The sequence below is a fragment of the Coffea eugenioides genome, unplaced genomic scaffold (genome assembly GCF_003713205.1).
Source record: "Coffea eugenioides isolate CCC68of unplaced genomic scaffold, Ceug_1.0 ScVebR1_130;HRSCAF=553, whole genome shotgun sequence".
In the NCBI taxonomy this organism is placed as follows: Eukaryota; Viridiplantae; Streptophyta; class Magnoliopsida; order Gentianales; family Rubiaceae; genus Coffea; species Coffea eugenioides.
In genome coordinates, this window is record NW_020861703.1 from 83,207 (window position 1) to 107,220 (window position 24,014).

The 24,014-nt window shown below is 37.3% G+C and overlaps 1 protein-coding gene across 1 annotated transcript; it reads left to right on the top strand.

Moving 5' to 3' along the window:
* The first annotated feature begins 1,795 nt into the window (after positions 1-1,795).
* LOC113755219 (60S ribosomal protein L23a-like) lies at positions 1,796-22,987 on the top strand. The gene is made up of 2 exons (XM_027299274.1): positions 1,796-1,849; positions 22,422-22,987. Exons 1-2 carry the CDS (start codon positions 1,796-1,798, stop codon positions 22,839-22,841), a joined length of 474 nt encoding a protein of 157 aa, XP_027155075.1. The 3' UTR covers positions 22,842-22,987.
* The last annotated feature ends 1,027 nt before the right edge of the window (positions 22,988-24,014 follow it).

Sequence of the window (24,014 nt, forward strand, 5' to 3'; positions counted from 1 at the left end):
TTCTTGAAACAACCTTTGGTAATCTTCTTGAAACAACTTTTGGTAACTTCCAAATTCTACTCCAAGAAAGATTGCACAAATCAAATTTGGTTCTCTATTCAAAACAATTCGGTTGCCCCTTTCCTTTTTTTTTCTCTTGCCAACCAATTCCTCTTTTCTTTCTTTTTCTTTTCGTTTTTGTTTTCTGTTTTTTTTTTCTTGACTACAACTATCAACCACGACACAAAACAAGGAAGTCCACAAATAATAACTACCAAGAACTCCAAGATCTTTCAAGAACTTTCAAGGAAGTTGTCAGGAACTTCAGAAATTTCAAGATTGTGATCAAGAATGCAAGAAGCTCAAGATTATTGTAAGTTCTCTTCAAGATTCACAAAATTCCAACAAGTTTTGCCAAAATCCAGATTTGAAAACCAAGTAAACAAGTTGGATAACACAAACAACAAGGCTGGACAGATTTGTATTCGGATGAACAGTATCGGTGAACAGTAACGATGAACAGTGTCGGGTGAACAGTCGGTGAACAGTGATTTTATTTTTTTTTTTTGAACAAGGCAGCGGAAAGTACTAATAATTCTACGACACAACTACGAAAAATATGGATATAACGAAAGATACCTCTACCAAAGCTCTGAAGCCAACTGATACGTTCCTCGATCAACACGTTTCGAGACACGTAGCACGTTTGCCCAAGGATCTAGCGAGGATGTCCAACGCTTGGAGTTGCGGGGTCTAAAACCAAACGGACGACACGATTTGATTCAAGACGGTAGACGACACTCCGATGAAGGTGAATACTCCAGGGGAATAGGTCGGTAGAACAATCTAGGACAGGACGCAAGACTGCTCAAAACCCTTGCCAAAGCAAGTAAAGGGGTCGAATCTCTCTCTCAAGAAGAATCGAAAATATGCAAAACTTTATTGATAAAACGACTACTCTTAAACCTTACAAAGCAAGCCTATTTATAGGCTAAAGTGACTAAAACCCTAAAGGGGCTAGGTAAAGGAAAAAGTCGGCCCATGCTCTTGGAACAAGATGGGCCGGCCCATGCTCTTACTTAATCATTAACTAATTGCTAACTAATTGATGGGGCCTAAGGCCTTATTCTCTTGGTGGCCCGCTTGACTCTTCGTGGGCTTGGATCATGGTGTAAATGGCTCGATTGTCTCTCTCCAAACCCTCAATATCTTTGTGAACTCCATGTTGGTCTTGCACAACTCTAACCGGAACTTGGAATGATTCTTTGAATAGCTTGGCCCATGCATGCGTGACTGGGCCCAATGGGACTCGAAACATGTAAGTCATTGCGTGGGCTTTGACCCGTACACACATCATGTATACCCCGTGCACATCAGTAGTTAAAGATTAAGGGTTCAAAAGGTATTTAGCAATCCAAAGGCCAAAAATAGCCTTCAATAGTTATAAACTACTATTTGAAACACCAGCAAAATTTCAAGGGCCCAATTGGTACTTGAATTGCAAGGCGTTTCACTTTCTTAGTACCGAAGTCTAGATGCATGTACTTAGAAAATTTATGCATTCAAAGTTGGCAAAAGAGGTTTGAAAAATTTTGGTAAACTCTAATCAAGAGTAGCTAATGTGAGAAAAATAAGATTGTAGGAGCTCAAAAGACAGTTTGAGTTAGTCCAAATGAAATCCATGGAGTCCAATTAAAGATTTTACTAGCAAAATTAAAGAAATTGTCAATGATGTGGAGTTGGTGAGAATTTGGAAGAAGTTAGAGTGGTTGAAAAAGTCTTGCAATCTCTAACTACCAAATTGCATACCAAGAAGATGGTCCTTGAAGCCGCAGAGGATCTTGATATATTGTCACTTGCTGAATTGGAGGTGAATTGCTAGCCCATGAGATGTCTTTAAATTAGCAGCCATCAGATGCATAGAAAAGTTGTTACAAGTTAAGGTGGATCATGGATACAAATCAAAGGGGTTAGAATTTCAGAGGCAAAGGACATGGAGGTAAAGGAAACTATCGTGGTCGTGGTAAAGATAATTATTCTTACTAGTCTAAAATAATTATAATTGGGAGCAACAAAATGAATTTCAAAGACATGATAGATGCATATTGAATGCTATAATTATGATAAAATTGGTCATTATCAGAATGAGTGTTTGACTAACAAATAGGTGTATGCTAAAGTGGCTAAAATAATGGTGATAAATAGGATACATTGCTGTCTTCAAGTTTTGCAACTGAAGAACCTATAAAAATGACTGATTTATTGATTCTGTCTATAATAATCATATGTGTGGTAAGAAGGAATGTTTTCTAACTTGATTAATCTTTTTGTAGGTTTGTGAAATTTGGAAATAATGAAAGGGTGCTTTTCCTAGGAAACGGAAAGATTATAATTATCTTTGAAGATGGTTCTTTGAATTACATATGTAGACACCAAAATTTCACCATTTTATTTATTCATATTTTCGTTAATTTATTTTGTTTCATTTTATATTTCTTGAGGAAAATCATCGTAGAAAATGAGTTTTATTTGTTTCAAAATTTTGTTTTATTTTGTTTCTTCATGCAACAGCCCACCAAATGAGTTTGTCACCTAACTTGCTATGTGGTCTTGTGATGGAAAGAGGAAGTTGAATTGTTGGTGTTGATTTTGTGTTGTTGGTCCAAGATTAGGCTCCAATGTTTGCTGGAAATCAAGTTCCTGTAATGGCCGAAAATTGCAGAAACCTGAAACCAGTTACGAGGAAGAAAATGCCTCGTAAACTTTGTATGCAAAATTTCTGAAAATTTGAAATTTAGACCCTTAATTGCTGCCTAATTCCAGTGAGGCCCAGAAAATAAAAAAAATCAATCAATTTGGTCCCTTTTAATGTCAATTTCCTTTGCCATGTTTAATTTGTTTTTGGGCAGATTGCTTAGGAATTTTAGGATGGAATTTGAGTATTTAATGATTCTTGATAATTCTCAGTTTTGATTTGAATTTTAGTGGAATTTTGGTGTTTTGTTGTTTAATCGTAGTAAATAGTTTTTTCATTTTTTTTGTGAGAATTTTATTTTTGGTTCGGGCTGGGTTTCACCTTAAGTCCTTAATTTATTTCTTTTTAGACCCTTAGTATTTATAATAATAATTAATTGTCTCCTTACGCTTCTTTAATCCTTTCAATGGGGTCTTTGTTTGTCTTAATTGGTTAAATATGGGTAATACTTTCCTTGGAATGTTTTGAGTGAATCAATTTTATATTCATTTCCATTTCATGTGATTATTTGTTAATTAAAGTGATGCCTTGACCTTTTCTTTGTTTTTGGAGGGTAAATAAGTAATTTCGTTTCATTAGAGCACCAATTCAAGGGAGGTACACTCTATCCCTTATTTTTTACTTTACTTGACCTTATGTGCCCCTATTTGACTTTATGTGTTTAATTCCATGCCTTTTGAATGTTTTCATTTCATTTATTTATTTATTCGCTTTATTTGTTTTAATTTTGTATATTTATTTTAGTTCAATTTTGATTATTTGGGAAGGCATTTAAATGCCAAGTTGTAATAGTTTCAAGACCTGTATTTAGATAGAATATGTAATAGTTAGGGATTTATTTATTTATTTATTCCTTTTTCCCCTTAGATTGTAGTAGGGCCCCCCTAATGTAATAGTTAGGGCTTGTTTGCTTTATTTGCTTGGTATGTTTTGCATGCTTATGTGTTATGTGTTATCCGCTTTCTTAGGGTCTTGTGTGACGCCTCGAAAGAATGAGTGCGAGAACCCGAAAATTTTCTAGGTTTCCAGGGTTTATTTTATTGATCGCCCGCCTTTTTGACATTTTCTTTATTAGAAAATTCCCCAGAGAATTTTATTGAGTAAATATAGTTTTTAGATGATTTTTCTAGTATCAGTTAGTTTTTGAGAAATTAAGAACATATATCGGACGTGGGACCCACTGGTGTGGAAAGTTCGGTAAAATTCGGCCAGTTAGGTTAAGTTTTGGATACCGGGTTTATTTTACTAGGTGCTAAGAGATAATTAGAGGTTGTTATATGGATGAGAGTGGAGAGACAAAAGGATAACCATGTATTACTTATAGTGACAAGTGTCACTTGGAGAATTGTTCTTACTTTTGACCACTATTCATTACTTTACCAAATAAATCAAAAATTGACCCAAAAATCACTCAAAAATCCCAAGCTCTTGGCCGGCCACTCTTCAAGAGAAAAGAAGAAAAACCTCTCCAAATTTCTTGCTCCAATCTTGCCCAATTCAACAAACTAACCGATTAAACTTGAAAACTCTCCATAAAAACCTCTCTCTTAGTGATTGTGAGGTGATTAGTGAAGTGGTTTGGGAGATTAAAGTGCAAAGTTGCTCCTTTTCTTGTGTTGATAAGGTGAGTGACTATGGAACCCCTCTCTTCTATCTAATGATGTTTAATTAATGACTTGTGGTGATTATAAGTGTGATTTGGTGGATTATTTCTTGATTTTAGTTAAGATTGGTGAATTTTTCTATTTATGTGGGATTTTTCTGTTTTCATATGATTAATATTATGTGGCCATGTATGATGGTTGGAAATGGTTTAGAATGAAGCCTTGGTGTTAAGATAGCGGCTATTTGTGGAAAATTTCCGCATTGAACGGAAAATTTCGGACTTAGGGTTTCAATTTCACCCTTTCTGCCTGGTACTGTTCCTCCTAGTTAGAGGCCGAATTAGCCTTAGGTTAAAACATGAAAGTTGTATAGAATGATGTTTTGTAGTTGCCTAAAAAATTTCAGCCCAATCATAGCAACGTAGCCTGTGAAAATGCCAAAATACCCTCACTGCCCTAGGATGCATTCCAGTGTTCCGTGTTAGACAATTCATCTATTTGGTTGTATTGATTCACTATGATCCATGCCGATTTAGCTATTTTCAAAAACATGAAAGTTTTAGTACTCTGTCTTAGCTTTTCAACGCCACCAAGAAAACCTCAAACGGATCTATGAAGCCTGAGTTATGGCCAAAATGGTTGCATCTATTCTAAACTCAGCATTCTGCCGTGTTTCTTGTTTTAACCTCTGACCATGTTCTGTCCGTTTTGATAACGTACGAACTGGGTGTTGACCCCTTCATAAGAAATGTAGATCTTGGTCTTAGCTTCGAAACAGTATAAAGTTCATCCAAATTCGAGTCCCGTAACTCCATTTATGACCAAAACAAGATCGGTTGTCAGAACTGCCTTCGAATTTGGACAGTTCTGACAGGAATGTTTGGACCCATTTTCCTCCAAGCTCTGTATTGATTCAGCTTTTGGTCCAAACATGAAAGTTATAGCCTTATGTCCTAGCTTTCCAACACCTTTGGAATTTATTGATTTGGATTTGTGAGCTGTGAGTTATGGTCCAGAAAACAAACCCTGTTCGTCACCCGAACACGTAAATTTCTGGTACTGTTTTCCATAATTTTGACCTGCTTCCATTGAGATCTAGATTAAGGTGTCTTCATGAGAATTGTAGCCCTTCATCATAGCTTCGAAAAGGTGTCTCACTCACCTTGATACGACATTCCTAGCCTAATCTTTGATCAAAACGGTTTGAGATGACGGATTTGGCCGTTTCCTTTTGCCGTTCCGCGCGCGCGCTTATCTATCTTGCCGTTTCCGCACTTGCGTGTGCCGATTTTTGCCGTTTTACTTGTTTTGGGTTTTTTAGTAACCGTTTGTGATATAATGTGATAAATCTTCTATTTCAGACAGTGGTGAGTTAAGCGGAGCCGGTGGGGCCCACTACTAGAGAACACGCGCGAAGTGATTTTTGCTCTTGTACTACTTTTGTGTTTTGAGTAAGTATTCGGGCCATTTTGTACATAACTTGCTTATGTGTTTAAGAGGAATGAAAGGGTGCCTAGGCGAGGGTGTACTTCATCGCACTCGACCTAAACCCTAATTTACGTGCATATTTATACATGACATGTCTAAATGAATTATTTTGGGTTTGAACCCCTTGAGCTTGGAGCTTGGGGTGACTTTCGTGAGTTCGTGAAGTATGTTGAAGTTGTGGGCCCGATCTCAAGACCTGGATGGACTATTCGAGCCGGCCGGGGCTTGGTCGGAGCCAGTCCAACCTAGTCTGAGGTCACCAAGTTCGTAGGTTCCAGTTGTGAACCAAGTTTGTGACCCGAGCTTGTGACTCAAGCTCAAGTTTGTGATTTCGTTCGCCCGGGCAATTTTGTGAGGTGACTGGCCAGTGAGGGTGATAAGGTGTTCGGTGGGTGTACAAGTGGAGTTCTACGGACCTTATTTATGGTCGACGGAGTGTCGACAGGAGATCACGCATGGCAAATGACTTGGCTTTGGAGCCAACCTGTATCCTTCCTTTGTATTGTTACTTTTGCACTTGACTTGACATTTTTGTGAAATAGTTGTTTATTTAAATGTGAAATTTACGCTTTTACCCCTGTTTACTTACTAAGCTTCTAGCTTACCCCGTTTCCTTTGTTTTCCTTAGCAGGGGAATACGCGGGGAACTTTTGGACACTGCCACTAGTATAGTTAGGTTTAGTTTGTATTAGTTGGACAGTTAAGATGTTCCTTTTGTTTTGGTGATTTGTATAAGGACCCACCTTAGGGTCCACCCTCTGCTGGTTGTTGATATCATGTAAATAGTGATTTGAATAGCTACTTTTGGGAATGTAAATAGAACTCTTTTGGCGTTAGATATATTGTGAATAGTACGCTTGTGGGTGTATCTAGTTTTATTGTTTTGAAATTTTGAGTCCTGGCGCGAGTTAGGCAGGCGTCCCGCCAATACCCTAGGGTTCGCCCTTGGGAGAAGCGGGGGCATCACATCTTGCATCTAGATATCATGATTATGTGTTATGTGGTTATGTGATATTATGTGTTTACATGCTTTTATTATGTTTTACATGATTAATTAGTTATAATCAATGTGTGACGTTACCACACTAGTCCAACGCTAGTTGTGGTCCATTTCCCGAATCCACACTAGTCCAACGCTAGTTGTGGCTCTTTGTTCCGACTTTTCTCACTAGTCCAATGTTAGTGAGAATTCATAGACATAGGCTAGTCCAATGCTAGACCCTTAGGAGCCCTTCGCGCGTTAGATCATGTTTGTGTGACTACACTATATTTTCATGCATATTTTTCACTTTCTGGGGTCTTTTATCATTTTGCATGATATCCCTCCTTATACGTATATCCCTTATCCTATGTTCCCCCTTTATGTATATCCCTTATCCTATATTTTCCCCATATATGTATATTTCTTACCCCTTTGTATGAAAACATGACATTAGACTTGCATTTCATCTGAGCATTAGAATTAGGTTAGATCATTTGCTTGTTTAGATAGGAAAACCCCTTAAGTATGGGATATGGACGAGTTTGGCTTTCTAGCCTTAGCACGCTCATATTCCCTTTATTAAAGGGAACATTGAGTCACTAACATTAGTCCCCCGTACCCGACATGATACATTCCTTTAGGTCATGTATATTTGTATAATTATAATTATCATTATTATTTTCCTTTTCTTTTCTTAGAGTCTTCTGACAGCCCCACCTTCCCCTAAGGCGAACCAAAGGGTTCGGCGGACCGCCTGCCCAACTCTCGCCGGGACTACGGAAACAAATCACACAAACCCTGCATAACGCGCGAAAAAAAACCAAAAGAAAACAAACAATCGGAGACCACCAGGCCAAAATATAACTTACCAAACCATATGGTGAAGGACATCGATTAAACACTTCAATGAAAAGGAAGATGGAACCGAAAACGAAACGAAAAGTGGTCCACGTCACAATCCGGCCAGATTCACGGCCGAATTCAAGGTAGTAGCGAAACCAAAAAATTTTTTCAACTTCCCCTACCAATCCGGCCAAGAACTGGCCGGATTCGGTGAACAGTTTTTCGTCAAAATTTTCTTTTCTCAATCAAATCCCACACTCGTTCGAATCCCCAACGGATACAAGTAAAGTTCATATAAATCCATCGAACGTACATTCACCAACAAATACACGAGAGAGACATGAATAAACACTTTTAAACACACGTTGGAACTTTACAAGTCAAAGTGTGCTACTAGATCAAAATACAATTTGGGTTTTTATGTTACAAAGGAGCTTAACAAAAGAACGTTTACACTAGCTCGACCCTTTCTTCCAAAAATCATGATTTCACAGTTTGCCTCTGCAAGGAAAACAAAGATAACGGGAAGGGGGTGAGCTTACGCTCAATGAGGTACCAAAATACTAGTAGTCAAGAATCATGGCATTTCACGTTTAATCAGTCAGATACACATACTAGATATAAAGTAAAGCAGTTAAACACAGTGATTCAAATAGGAAGGATACAGATGGCTCTCAGGAGCCAGATTCCTGTTGCAGTACCATATCTTGATCAAGTAGTAGTTGACACTCCGTCAACTTTCAAGTAAAGTAACTAGTTCAGTAGAACACCACTTAACACCAAATTCCGTCCACCAAACATACCCCTTACCGGGCCCGAACACCTCAATAGGAACAGGAATGGTAATATTCGAGTACCCCGGAAATCCAGAGTCTCCAATACCCATAGATTCCCCAGGAACAGACACCCATGGATTGTCAATTTCCTCGACCAAGCCCTTGCTAGCTCGATTCAATTAACTCCCCATGAGGTTGAGCTCAAGTTTAACAAGAAGGTCGTTGGATACACTTCCAAATGACATGATAACAGGCGTAGGTAACTGATTCAAGCTCATAACAAGTACAAGTAACAGATTCCAGTTTATACAGTAAACAGTCACGCAGGCCAGAGAACGAGTGTGATAAAGTACACTCTTGTCTCATTTAGAATAAACAGAGTTCATAGTCATTCATGTCACAGATTTCAAGTATAGATGACCGAATTAAGCAACAATTCAGGGGAGTGGTACACTCACCAGTTCAAACAAAGATAACTTCACACGTTTTCACCCAAAGTAGGGTTTTGATCACCGTGAAACCCTAAAAATAACCCTAAAACAATTGAGGTTTCCACATCCAAAACCTAGTAAACGGAATGTACAAGTGAGGCTCGACTACGAGTCATATGCCTATTCAAATGAACTACAAATGCAAAGAGATAAAATGTGACTTTTGAGCGAAAAGGTAATAGTTGGTCCTAGGGACATGAACGACCTCAAAGCCTTTCACCTCTTCCCAAAACCCTACCTACAATGGTTTACTGTTTCCAAATTTGAAGTGGAAAATGAAAGTAAGACCAGTTCTAGGAAAACAGAATTTTCCAGTTTTGCGCAACACTATTTGAAAAATCATATCTCAAGCTTCTTACGTCCAATGGAAAATAGATTCAAAGATTTACAACTTTCCAGAAAACACTATGGTAAGATTCAGAACACAAGTCAGTCATATTCGAGCCTCAAGTGGTCGCTTCATCCAGCAAAAGACAGAACAGGTATGCAATTTCAGTTAACTTTGAAAAATCACAGATATTCATAGGAATTAAAAAAAATCATGAAATTTGGACGGTAGAAACTACTCTGAATCTAGTTTCAAACACAATAAACGGAACTAGATTCTGACTTTTCTACATCAAGATATAGCAGATTTCCCAAGACTGCTCAAGGGTTCCTGCGGAACAATTTCAACAGCACCTCCCTCTAAAATCTCTATTTTTCCCTCCTACAAACAACCACCAATTTCATCTCAATTGCACATACAAATTACAAGTCATTGAACACACTCTTTTAGGGCCATAACACCCTTAATATAAAGCCAATTAATAGCTCCAACATCAACCATCTTCAAGGCCAAATTCGAAACCCTAAATCTGAAATTTAAGTACATAAGCTGAAAATTTCTTTAGGCAAGTTAATCTACTCCATAATCCTTCAATCTTTCATATAGCAAACTAGCAAAACATGGCCAACCCTCAATCATTACATGTGAGCAGAAATTGCATCATAAAAACTGGAAATTTCTATATCATCACCTCAAACCAGAATATTTCTCATAAAATCACAAATATTGTAACCCTAAACCACAAATATCCTAGTTTTAGATGTAAAGAGGGATTTCTTAGCAAATTTACCTTGTAACCTCAAGAAAAATGGTAGCTTAGGCTTCTTCCTCCCAAATTAACTCCACCAACACCTCTCCTTTACCTTAGTGAATGCTTGTATGGCGTGGTTTGCAAAGTTGTTGGCCAAAACTCAAGATTCAAGCAATTTTGGAAGTTGGAAATGAAGTTTTCCTCTCCTGGTTTTTCTCTCAAATGGCCGGCCAAGCATGAAGAAAAATGAGAGGAATTTTGGTCAAATTTTGGTTTTAGTAAAGTAAGAAGGTCTTGGTCAAAAGTGCAACATCCAATGGCATCATGACACTTGGCCTTTCTTAAGTTTAATCTCATCCTTTGGTCTACCAATGGTTCATCTATCTAGCTAACCTCTAATTATCTCCTAACACCTTGTAAAATAATATTCCTTTACACAAAAATCACCTAGTCACCAAAATTTTATCACACTTACCGCACTAGCGGGTCCCACGTCTATAATATACTTCAAACTTAACATGAACCGACTCATACCAGGAAAATGATTTGAAAAACTATATTCACTTATAAAAATGTATATAAAGTTAATATATTGAAGGAAAATATAAAATTGTAGACAAGGAAATAAAATAATGTCTAGAAAATATAAAAATTTTCGGGTTCTCACAAGTCTCATATTTTTGCATTTTTCGTGACCTCTTCAAAGAGTCCCTATTGGGCATCACAATTAATGTGATTGGCACCAATTGAGCTTTGAAGAGATATTTTGATCCCCCGATACATTAGGTCTAGGGTTTGCATTCATATAGTACATTCAAATGTGATAAATTTTTAGGTTAAAATAAGAAAATCTTTGACTAAATCACGTAACTAGCCTTGGGTGGGTCGAAAGGGTGCCTTGAATTTTTATCCTTGCCTTCCCTTTCTTCAAATGTGACTCCCGAACACCTTCTCTGATTTTCGTAAACTTAGGAGTCGTTTAAAAAGGGTTTTCCATAATTTTATGTAAAAATTCATTTTTAGGTGACTTGGTACATCTTAACTCTATACCGAGTGGCGACTCCGATTTTTATTCAAAAATCCTTTTTAAACTCTAATTTGGGCCAAAATCCACTACAAGAAAATCAGTCTTTTGTGACCATGAAATGTCATCACTAAAATAGAAAAAGTCGTCATTAAAAAAAAACACAGTGACAAATTTTTTGTTATCACTTGATTGTCACAGATTCTATGTCACAAATGGGTCTATGTGACCACCTTAATTAGGTCGTCACAGATTCGTAGTATTCTGTGACGAGAATAATGTCATCACTAACCATTAACATTTTGTGATAACTTTTCTTGTCACTGTTTCACTTATATTTTTGTCATAAATAATACGAAAGTTGTCACAAATTACAACTCTACAGTGACGACATCCACATGTCACTTGTAGTCCTATTCATCAGTGACAAGAATTGTTGTCACTAGTTGATTTTCCAGCAATGACAACCTTCCATGATGTTGTCACTGAGCTAAGTTTAGAATGTCTGAAAATTGTAATACGAAAGCTACTTCTGTAGCATTTCTAGCAACCATAGCAGAAAATTGTAGTATAATTAATGCCAAAAACGATAGCATTAAACACATAATGAACCCTGAAATATACATATGGACATAAACATCTCTAAATTTATCCAAACAAACATCAAACAAAATAGGTTACAAAAACCACACTAGTTCAAGTTCTAATAGCCATTATCTATCCAAAAAGTTAAAGTATTGAGCCCACATTAGCTCAAATAGTAATAACCATTATCCATCATAAAAATAGAGTACTAGATCTCTAAACAAAAACATAAACTAGAGTAGCAATCTATGTCAAAATGAAGCCATCTTCATGAGCATATCCAAAACCCAAGCTATTGTTCATTTCCTCGTGAGCATTTAACAGCACTATACTGCATTGAAAGAAAATTGGACATTGGAATATCAGCATAATACATCTCAATCATTGCTTGAGAAGGAAATTTTTTTTTTTATCTTGCATCTGTGTAACTAAAGCAGGAAACTCTAAAATCTAACTGCATGCACCTGTGTAAGTGACATATGAAGCATATAAAATTGTCCCATTAGAAAAACACTGTAAAGACATATACCTAAATTACCTGCACCAATTGCTCTGGATCCACAAAATAGATCTTTCAATTGGGTTTGATGTTATATGATATGAAAAACCCTTTTCTGCCAACCTTGTGAGCAGATGTCCTGATATACAAAACTAAAACACTTGCTTAACAACTTACTAGAAAAAAAGGTGCATGAAAAGAACTTTAGCAAAGTGACTACAAGAGCACTATGTATTACTAAGCATGCAATGTCTAAATATGTGCACTACGTATTACTCAACATGCAAACTATGTATTACTAAACATGCAATGTCTACAAGAACACTATGTATTACTAAACATGTGCCTTTTGAGATGCTTTTTCCAGTTTGCCTATGCTTTGAAAATCATGCAATGTCTATGCTTTTGTTTTCATATAATAACCTGAACAATTTTCCTTAACAAAATAAGAATGTACATGTGCTTCGTTAGTGCACTCAATACAAGCTAACACTCTGTTCTGTACAAAAGAATCCAATATTATCAACTATTTCCAGAAACTCCATTTAACTTGACCAATTGTTTTTCCAATAAATCATCCTCAAGTGCTTAAGGTCGCACTAAGATACTAGTTCCAATTCACCAAGCATACATCAAAACCCTTACTTATTGAAAGGTTTATACTTCAAGAGGAAAACAGAGATCCAATATAACAGCATTGCCAATTGCAGATTTCAACCTTATGTGCAAAAGGTCTTCTCTTTCTTTGAATAGCTAACTTCATTCAGCTTGCTTTGTGGCACTGGTTCATATTTCCATTTGAATTTCTATTCATGGCTTTGGTTTGTGTGGATTCTATAGACTGGGTGCAACAAAAATTACTAAAATTTGTGAAGATATATATTGTGGAAAGAATGACAACTCACTTTATGATCTACATCTGTGTTATGGCTCAACCATGCATAGGCCTCTCTGAAGTCATCAAAAACATGAAGGCCATCAGGAGATTGACATGTTAGCACTATGGAGGGTGCTGAACAAGCTTCTGCTGCTGCCCAAACACAATGAACCTACATGAAAAATCGTCTGTAAACAGTGAAGAGCTCAACCAGGAAGCTAAAGAACAACATGGAAATCCAGCATAAGGACCAAAAAGTGCAACCAAATTTTCAAGTGTTGCTTCCATCTCAATGTTTTTGTGAACTTCTTAGAAAGCACTCACAGATTATATTGTAGTATTTGGAGTTAAATTTGCAAAAAAATATGTCATTCAGAATTTTATGAAACTCTAAGCTACTACTTACACACTATAACAACAAGCAAATTTCTGTACAAACTACAAGTAAAGGCACTTACAGGCCAACTGAAAACACAAGCATAACAACCACTTTTAACATTCTTGGTGACAGAATCCCCTTAATATATATAGTAAACAAGAGCTACAACATGAATAATAATAAACACCTGTACATGCCCAGGAATGGAAAAGTAAAATTAGAGATTAAGAGCAACATAAGGCATAAATTTGAAAAGATTGAGGAGCATAAAATAAGTAATAGCGAATCCCTGGCTACAGTAATTGCGAATGAGAAAGCAATAATGGCAGGAAAACCAGCCCGTTGGAACTAACCAAAAATGAAGCAAAATTTTCAGATGTCATGACGGCATTAAAGCCTAGAACAGGAACCAAAGCAGCCAACAATGTCCCAAGACAACTTGTATTTGAAATTACAAAGAAATTAGTACAAGGATGACTTGCATAACAGCATTAAAGAGGCATATTTATCTTAAAGACATTACTAATTCAATATCAATCAAAACAGATTTGGACAATACTACAACCAGACATAAAAACCCATAATACAACACAAACCAAAACCATAGAAACAACAGAAAAACTGGAGATTGATGCCAAGGGTAAAAATAAAGACATAAAATAATAGGTCACTTACCATAAGAAAGTGTGGATTCAACAAATCTGGAGCTCAATTCAAACTCCTCTGTCACATCAAATATCAAACCAGTTCTTCCCCTCAACACTCGGCTCCTCCCCTCAGATTTGTGTGGCAGTTTCCAGCAACGGTTCCTAAAGTTGACACCACAAAAAAGCTTGATACAAAGGCTCAGGCAGCCAAGGTTGCCAATTCAAACTCCTCTGTCACATCAAATATCAAACCAGTTCTTTCATTAGGTTCATGAGCTCCCAATCCTCCCCTCAACACTCGGCTCCTCCCCTCAGATTTGTGTGGCAGTTTCCAGCAATGGCTCCTAAAGCTGACACCACAAAAAAGCTTGATACAAAGTGTGAGAGCCCGTTAAATTTTTCTTAATTTATACCATTTAATTCTATTCCTTTTCATGCATTTTCCTTATTTTATTTTACTACATTAATTTTCTGGACACTTTATAAGTGAATATAGTTTTTCCAACCATTTTTCTAGTATAAGTTAGTTCGGGTTAAATTTGAAGTGCGTTATGGACGTGGGACCCGCTAGTGCGATAAAATTTTGGTGATTAAGTGATTTTTGTGCGAAGTATTATTATTTTACAAGGTGCTAGGAGACAATTAAAAGTTAGCTAGATAAATTACCATTGGTAGACAAAAGGATAAGCTTAAAACCATAAAAGGAGCCAAGTGTCACTATGCTATTAGAAGTTGGGCTTTTGACCAAGGTTGGTAACTTTACTAAAATCAGATTTTTGACCAAAATTCATTCATTTTCTTGTCTCCTTTGGCTGAAATTAGTGAGAGAGAAACCAAGAGAGTTCTTCATCTTCCACTTCAATTTCTTGCCCAAATCTTGAGTTTCAACCGATTAATTTGCAAACTACTCCATAAAACTTACTTTCCAAGTAGTTTCCAAAGTGTTTGAGGAGTTATTTTTGGAGGACAAAGCCTAAGCTACCATCTTTCATAGGGAGATAAGGTATTTTGCCAAGAACCTATTCTTTACTTCAATTAATTGCTTATTAGTGGTTTTTAGTTGCTTTAGATGTTGTTTTGTGGAAGATTAGCAATTGAATGCATGAATTCCAGCTTGGATGATAACCTGCCCTGCTTCTGCCCGGTTCTATTTCACCTTGTTAGAGTCCGAACTAGACTTAGTACAAAACATAAAGGTTGTAGAGAATGATGTTTTATAGTTGGCTACAAAATTTCAGCTCAATCGGAGCAACGTAGCCTGTGAAAAGACCGAAATACCCCTGCTGCCCTGTTTCTGTCCGAAAATGAAAATCAGCCTCTATAAGTGGTTAGTTTGACCAGGAATATTACCGAATTGGTTGATGATGTCTTCTTAAGAATTATAGCCTTGTATCTTAGCTTTCCAATGGCTTTGGAATTACCTGAATTGGAGTTGTGTGTGCTGAGATATGAGTGAATAAAGCAGGACTGCTAGTTGATTTCTGCAGTGAATTTCGAACTGGAAAATCTGGAGTTGTTTTGGTAAATTTGACCTAGTTAGGGTGAGAACTGGACTGAGTGGTCTTCATCAAAGTTGTAGGTATTTGTCTTAGTTTTTCAACGCCTCCAAGAACGCCTTAAACGGACTTTGGTATCCTGAGATATGGCCATTTAAATGTAGTACGGTTAAGTAGCCGATTAGTTAGAACTTGGTTCTGGGAATTGGGAATTTGACTAGGTTACACTGGAATTTGGACTAAGTGGTCTTCATCAAAATTGTAGCCCTCTGTCTTAGCTTCGAAACGGTATAAATTACATCCCAATCCGATAAGCGTAGCTTCGGATGTGTCCGTTACGCAAAACCCGTCAAATCTGTCTTTTGTTAAACTTCATTTCCGTACATGTTGTTAGCTTGATTTTTGTACTTATATGACTTTGAGCCTATGGAATGGCTATTGAAATGAGATGATATTGTGTGTGATTTTGGGATTGATTGAGGAAAACAATGAAGCCATAAATGGCTGGAAAAATAGGTAAATACAAAGGGCGTGCTGCCCAAATTTTCGCTCGAGGGCTAAGTTTCTATTTGAATTTGTATATTTTCGTTTGGCAAATACTATGACCGTTTTCCATCTTAAAACATGATCCTTCTTCAATTGGAAACTCCAAATGTTTACTTATGCTTACCAAATAAAAAAGAATGGTTTAGGGTTTTCTTGGGTATTTTGTCCTCCCTTTTTCATGGATTTCATTAAAACATTTAGTCTATAATATCTACTTAGATATGAGATGATTTTGAACCATATAAACGATCCCGAAAACAGTATTTCTTAGCCTACCTAGCTGGATTCCGACTTGCCTTTGGTTTAAGTGTTTCCATTTGAAAATTTTATAACCCTTTTGAGTTAGGTTTTACGTTTGGACTATGAAACCCTAGTTATTTTTGTCCACGGGTCCAAATGTCCTCGTTTCACTTTAAAGTCTTTTATACGTTCTACTCATCAATTGTCGAGTTCTTTGAGTTCACCTAATTGTTTGTGTTAGATGAGCTGTAATATTCTTTCTTGTTTAATCTTAGGTTTTCTTGGTGACTAAAGATAATATCCGGAAGGATATTTTGCACGTTGTTTTGCGTATATAGGTGAGTGTTCCCTGTTTGTTATATTCTTCTGGACTTCATGACTTGTTGTTGTTGTTTGATAATGTGTTAAGTGTTTTCAACGATTTCCAAAACGAATTTTCTAGGCGAGCGTGTACTTTATCGCGCTCGACCTAAATGAAACTTGAAATTTTAAATGATTTAATGATTAATACATTAGTTGTGCATGATGTAAGCATTTTGGCTAAACTGGGCCCTGCCCTTCGTTACCGATCGACTCGAGCCAGAAGCGGACTCGGTCGGGCGATATGGTGATCCTAGGTGTGAACGTTGGTATACTCGAGTATTACCTTGTAGGTTGGTGGAGCCTGGCCAACGTCCAGGAGGGGGTGAATGAAATGAACAAACGAACGACCGAGGGGTTTTACTTACAAAAATTTCATTTTCAAACGATCGGAGGAATAAGGGAAAAGGTCAGGAGAACGAAGGAACGAACGAACAAATGGCTCCTTGTGAGCCCGTATCCTTTTAATGTATGTGTTAATATCGCTTTCCATGGTAAATGTCTCTTGAATTATTGATGCTCTATGTTTAATGTATTGGATTGATTATTTGATTATGTGTTCGGAACCTCACTGAGCTTTTAGCTCATCCCTTTAGTTTTGTTTTCCTTAACAGGGGAAGGGACGCAAGGATGAGAGCTTGGTATAGACTAGCTTGGTCTAGCTCTTTCTTTTGTAATGGTTCTCGCCATAGCGTTTGGCATGGGCTGGATGTATGAGGAATTGAGAACCTTTGTATATTCAATGGTTGAACTCCCTTTTGAGATAGAAACGTATATAAGTTTTGCTTTAAGTTTTCGATTTTTGCTATATGAATTCTTGTGGTTTTATTTCGGATTTGTTTGAGTGAACGACTGAGTCCCGGCGAGAGCTGAACAAGCGGTCCGCCGAACCCTTTGGTTCGCCTTAGGGGGAGGTGGGGCTATCACAGTTGGTATCAGAGCCTGCTTCGCGTGGTTTCTGCGTGAAGTGAGTCTGGACTGAGTGGTGAATAGGTATGAAGGATTAAGTGCTTGTTCGAGCATAAGCTATGAACTGTGAATATTATAGGCCTTAAATCTTTTTCGTGGTATCTGAGGACCGTAGATAGGTACGTCAGGGAGAAATTTCGATTGTAGATAGTTTACTCTTGGGACTGGCCAGCTCGAGACGTGAATTGTCTTATTTCGGATTCTTGTACCCGAGTACTCCAGAGTTGAGGCGGGGTTAAGTATTTGATATTTGCATTTTGGGAACATGAACAGGCTTTGTCTGGTTAGAATGAGTACAAGAGGTCAATGGACATCTAGTTTGGATAGTAAGTGACGTGAGAGACTGGACGGGGTTATCTTAGCTGAGACTGGGACGACTTCACCTTTTCCTTTTGATTCTCCCGTATATTGCTACCACCTGACGTTAGTATGTGTGTTTGTGTACATGGTCATCTGGCCAACTTGATATGTATTTGTGTATTTGCTTATCTGTCTTCTTGATATGGCATGTTATGTGCGGATATGTTTATTTGTGTATTTGGTATGTTGGATTTTGTTATTTTAGTCAATTTACTGCATTCATTCATTAAAGTACCCTTTTGAAAAGAAAAGAAAGAGGGAGGGGAAAAACTATATATATATATATGGAAGGAAGACGTAGTCGCGGACATGGTCATAGCAGTGGAACAAAGCGAGGCCAAGAGTCAAGAGAAGAAAGGGGAAACAACAGCTGAACAAAACACGGACCGAGAGTGCCACTTGTATTTAAGAATTTATTATGACCCATTGTTTTGCCCGACAGGCTATCATCTGAGTTCCAGCAATTCTGTGAGATGGCACATTGGGTTGAGATGTATAAGGAAATCGTGGTTCTTCGAGACGAAATAGAAGTCCAAAAGAAACTAGCCGCATACTGGGAAGGGCGATGGAAGCACGAGTATTCAGAAAAAATTGAGCTCTTGCACAAGAACTTAGAGCTAAAAAGGAAATACGAAGGAATTTCCGAGGAGGCCTTAGCAATGGCACCAAGCACTACTTCTATGAGGGTTCCAGAGAAAACTCAAAGGATAGAAATTGCAAGGCCACAAGTGAAGACCTTCCATGCAAAGAAAAGGAGCGCATCTCTTGAGAGTCAAAGGCCAGAACAGGGTAAGCAAGGTAGGCCATTTGCTAAGAAGGGTCGTGGAGCGGGTGGTGTGAAAATTTTGGAGACACTTAGGAAGGATACTCCAGGAGGAGACCCGAGTGGAAAAGGACCACTAAGAGGTATCTCACGAAGAGATCAAACCTCAATTCCTTTTCCATTTTGTAGCTATTGTAGAAAATCCAATCATATTGAAGTGGGTTGTTGGAAAAAGGGGGGAAGATGTCTGCGCTGTGGGAGCGCCAAGCATCGGATTGCTAATTGCCCGGTTCAATTGCGCGAAAAGAAAGAAACCCAGCAGCCAACCCAGACCGACCCTGGACCGTCAAATAGAGAAGGGATTGGAATGAAGACCCTCGTTTCTTCTGAGGACGTAGAAGGTATAGGCCATTGGTTACTTTAGATTTGATGGATCCCATTAAAAGGAAAATTTCGAGGACGAAATTTTTTTAAGGGGGAGAGAGTGTGAGAGCCCGTAAAATTTTTCTTAATTTATACCATTTAATTCTATTCCTTTTCATGCATTTTCCTTATTTTATTTTACTACATTAATTTTCTGGACACTTTATAAGTGAATATAGTTTTTCCAACCATTTTTCTAGTATAAGTTAGTTCGGATTAAATTTGAAGTGCGTTATGGACGTGGGACCCGCTAGTGCGATAAAATTTTGGTGATTAAGTGATTTTTGTGCGAAGTATTATTATTTTACAAGGTGCTAGGAGACAATTAAAAGTTAGCTAAATAAATTACCATTGGTAGACAAAAGGATAAGCTTAAAACCCTAAAAGGAGCCAAGTGTCACTATGCTATTAGAAGTTGGACTTTTGACCAAGGTTGGTAACTTTACTAAAATCAGATTTTTGACCAAAATTCATTCATTTTCTTGTCCCCTTTGGCTGAAATTAGTGAGAGAGAAACCAAGAGAGTTCTTCATCTTCCACTTCAATTTCTTGCCCAAATCTTGAGTTTCAACCGATTAATTTGCAAACTACTCCATAAAACTTACTTTCCAAGTAGTTTCCAAGGTGTTTGTGGAGTTATTTTTGGAGGACAAAGCCTAAGCTACCATCTTTCATAGGGAGATAAGGTATTTTGCAAAGAACATCTTCTTTACTTCAATTAATTGCTTATTAGTGCTTTTAGTTGCTTTAGATGTTGTTTTGTGGAAGATTAGCACTTGAATGCATGAATTCCAGCTTGGATGATAACCTGCCCTGCTTCTGCCCGGTTCTATTTCACCTTGTTAGAGGCCGAACTAGCCTTAGTACAAAACATAAAAGTTGTAGAGAATGATTTTTTATAGTTTCCTGCAAAATTTCAGCTCAATCGGAGCAACGTAGCCTGTGAAAACACCGAAATACACCTGCTGCCCTGTTTCTGTCCGAAAATGAAAATCAGCCTCTATAAGTGGTTAGTTTGACCAGGAATATTACCGAATTGGTTGATGATGTCTTCTTAAGAATTATAGCCTTGTATCTTAGCTTTCCAATGGCTTTGGAATTACCTGAATTGGAGTTGTGTGTGCTGAGATATGAGTGAATAAAGCAGGACTGCTAGTTGATTTCTGCAGTGAATTTCGAACTGGAAAATCTGGAGTTGTTTTGGTAAATTTGACCTAGTTAGGGTGAGAACTGGACTGAGTGGTCTTCATCAAAGTTGTAGGTATTTGTCTTAGTTTTTCAACGCCTCCAAGAACGCCTTAAACGGACTTTGGTATCCTGAGATATGGCCATTTAAATGTAGTACGGTTAAGTAGCCGATTAGTTAGAACTTGGTTCTGGGAATTGGGAATTTGACTAGGTTACACTGGAATTTGGACTAAGTGGTCTTCATCAAAATTGTAGCCCTCTGTCTTAGCTTCGAAACGGTATAAATTACATCCCAATCCGATAAGCGTAGCTTCGGATGTGTCCGTTACGCAAAACCCGTCAAATCTGTCTTTTGTTAAACTTCATTTCCGTACATGTTGTTAGCTTGATTTTTGTACTTATATGACTTTGAGCCTATGGAATGGCTATTGAAATGAGATGATATTGTGTGTGATTTTGGGATTGATTGAGGAAAACAATGAAGCCATAAATGGCTGGAAAAATAGGTAAATACAAAGGGCGTGCTGCCCAAATTTTCGCTCGAGGGCTAAGTTTCTATTTGAATTTGTATATTTTCGTTTGGCAAATACTATGACCGTTTTCCATCTTAAAACATGATCCTTCTTCAATTGGAAACTCCAAATGTTTACTTATGCTTACCAAATAAAAAAGAATGGTTTAGGGTTTTCTTGGGTATTTTGTCCTCCCTTTTTCATGGATTTCATTAAAACATTTAGTCTATAATATCTACTTAGATATGAGATGATTTTGAACCATATAAACGATCCCGAAAATAGTATTTCTTAGCCTACCTAGCTGGATTCCGACTTGCCTTTGGTTTAAGTGTTTCCATTTGAAAATTTTATAACCCTTTTGAGTTAGGTTTTACGTTTGGACTATGAAACCTAGTTATTTTTGTCCACGGGTCCAAATGTCCTCGTTTCACTTTAAAGTCTTTTATACGTTCTACTCATCAATTGTCGAGTTCTTTGAGTTCACCTAATTGTTTGTGTTAGATGAGCTGTAATATTCTTTCTTGTTTAATCTTAGGTTTTCTTGGTGACTAAAGATAATATCCGGAAGGATATTTTGCACGTTGTTTTGCGTATATAGGTGAGTGTTCCCTGTTTGTTATATTCTTCTTGACTTCATGACTTGTTGTTGTTGTTTGATAATGTGTTAAGTGTTTTCAACGATTTCCAAAACGAATTTTCTAGGCGAGCGTGTACTTTATCGCGCTCGACCTAAATGAAACTTGAAATTTTAAATGATTTAATGATTAATACATTAGTTGTGCATGATGTAAGCCTTTTGGCTGAACTGGGCCCTGCCCTTCGTTACCGATCGACTCGAGCCAGAAGCGGACTCGGTCGGGCGATATGGTGACCCTAGGTGTGAACGTTGGTATACTCGAGTATTACCTTGTAGGTTGGTGGAGCCTGGCCAACGTCCAGGAGGGGGTGAATGAAATGAACAAACGAACGAACGAGGGGTTTTACTTACAAAAATTTCATTTTCAAACGATCGGAGGAATAAGGGAAAAGGTCAGGAGAACGAAGGAACGAACGAACAAATGGCTCCTTGTGAGCCCGTATCCTTTTAATGTATGTGTTAATATCGCTTTCCATGGTAAATGTCTCTTGAATTATTGATGCTCTATGTTTAATGTATTGGATTGATTATTTGATTATGTGTTCGGAACCTCACTGAGCTTTTAGCTCATCCCTTTAGTTTTGTTTTCCTTAACAGGGGAAGGGACGCAAGGATGAGAGCTTGGTATAGACTAGCTTGGTCTAGCTCTTTCTTTTGTAATGGTTCTCGCCATAGCGTTTGGCATGGGCTGGATGTATGAGGAATTGAGAACCTTTGTATATTCAATGGTTGAACTCCCTTTTGAGATAGAAACGTATATAAGTTTTGCTTTAAGTTTTCGATTTTTGCTATATGAATTCTTGTGGTTTTATTTCGGATTTGTTTGAGTGAACGACTGAGTCCCGGCGAGAGCTGGGCAGGCGGCCCGCTGAACCCTTTGGTTCGCCTTAGGGGGAGGTGGGGCTGTCACACAAAGGCTCAAGCAGCCAAGGTTGCCAAATTTGTCAAATCTGGGACAACTTTAAAGAAGAAAGCCAAGAAAATCCGGACCAAAGTTACCTTCCATCGTTCTAAGACATTGAAAAAGGACAGGAACCCGAAGTACCCACGCATCAGTGCTCCTCCTAGGAATAAGTTGGACCATTATCAGATTCTCAAATATGCTTTGGCTACTGAATCTGCCATGAAAAAGATTGAAGATAACAATACCTTGGTTTTCATAGTTGACATCCGTGCTGATAAGAGGAAAATCAAAGATGCAGTGAAGAAGATGTACGACATACAGACCAAGAAAGTGAACACTTTGATCAGGCCTGATGGAACAAAGAAAGCATATGTTGGGTTGACTCCAGACTACGATGCTTTAGATGTGGCAAACAAGAATGGAATAATATGAATGAATTTAGTCACTGTTTTGTTTCGATCAAAGATAATGTCTTTTAAGTGTGACAATTTGCTAGGCTCTTTTGTCCTGAATTGTAGTTCTGTTTTGGTAACTGAAAATCTTAATCAGCATTTTCCTATACTGGAGATACCATTAGTATAATTTCGAGGAAAAAAAAAAGAGCTCCCAATCCTCTCTCAAACTCATTATCAGACTGCAGACATATCAATCTACTCTCTGAAAATTTTCCAGAAAAAGGAAGAAGAGAACAAAGATGAAGCAATTGTAACAAATATGTCACCATTGAAAGATTTAAGTGGAAAATTTGGCCCATAAACTCAAGATTCAGTCTACCCGACCTACATTTGACAAAAAATATCAAAATTAGATAGAAAATATTGAGATTATTTACCTCAAATTATGCCTTCACTCCCTTAGCTCTTGTTTTCCTTAAGATTTAGTCTTCAAACTCTGGCTTTCCCTCAAAATTCACGGCCAACTTTCTATGTTCTTGCCATTAAGCAAGTTGTGCGCCAATCTAGGGATTTTTGCTATTTGCGAGGTCACTAAAGTTGCCCAAATCCTTTGGGTAGCTCAAATTAGGGATGAAAAAGATGATTTAAAGTGATTTTGTGGATAATTTTAGCAAGATGACAGTAGAGCAAAAGAAGAAATGGAGAAGATGATAATGTTCGAAACTTTCAACGAGAGAGAGAAAATGTTGTCTGAAAATTTTCCAAGTGTTGTGAGTCTTTTAGTTTAACTCTTGCCAAAACGATGTCGTTTCTATCTTATTTTGTTCACCCGCCTCCACACCTTGAATTTTCAGCTTCCCGCTTCCATTTTACCTTAGCACAAAAAATAGCGCTTTCATCCTCTTTTGTACAAACTATTTGAACCTTTCTTTACAAAAATAACCCTTCTCTAATATCTCTCTTTTCTCCCCATCTATGTGTAATTAAGATTGTTTATTATTTTGAAAATTTTTAGCTGTCAAGTTGTATTAAAACATTATTTGTTATATTAAAACTTTAGAATATGAAAATTAGTATTTTTGGATTTTTTTTTACTAACATAGGATTTTTTTTTGGATTTCTACGAAAAAATAATGTTCAAAAACTAAAAAGTTTATTAAATATATGTTTCTGATTTAAAAAATCTTTTAATACAAATATTTTTGGTATC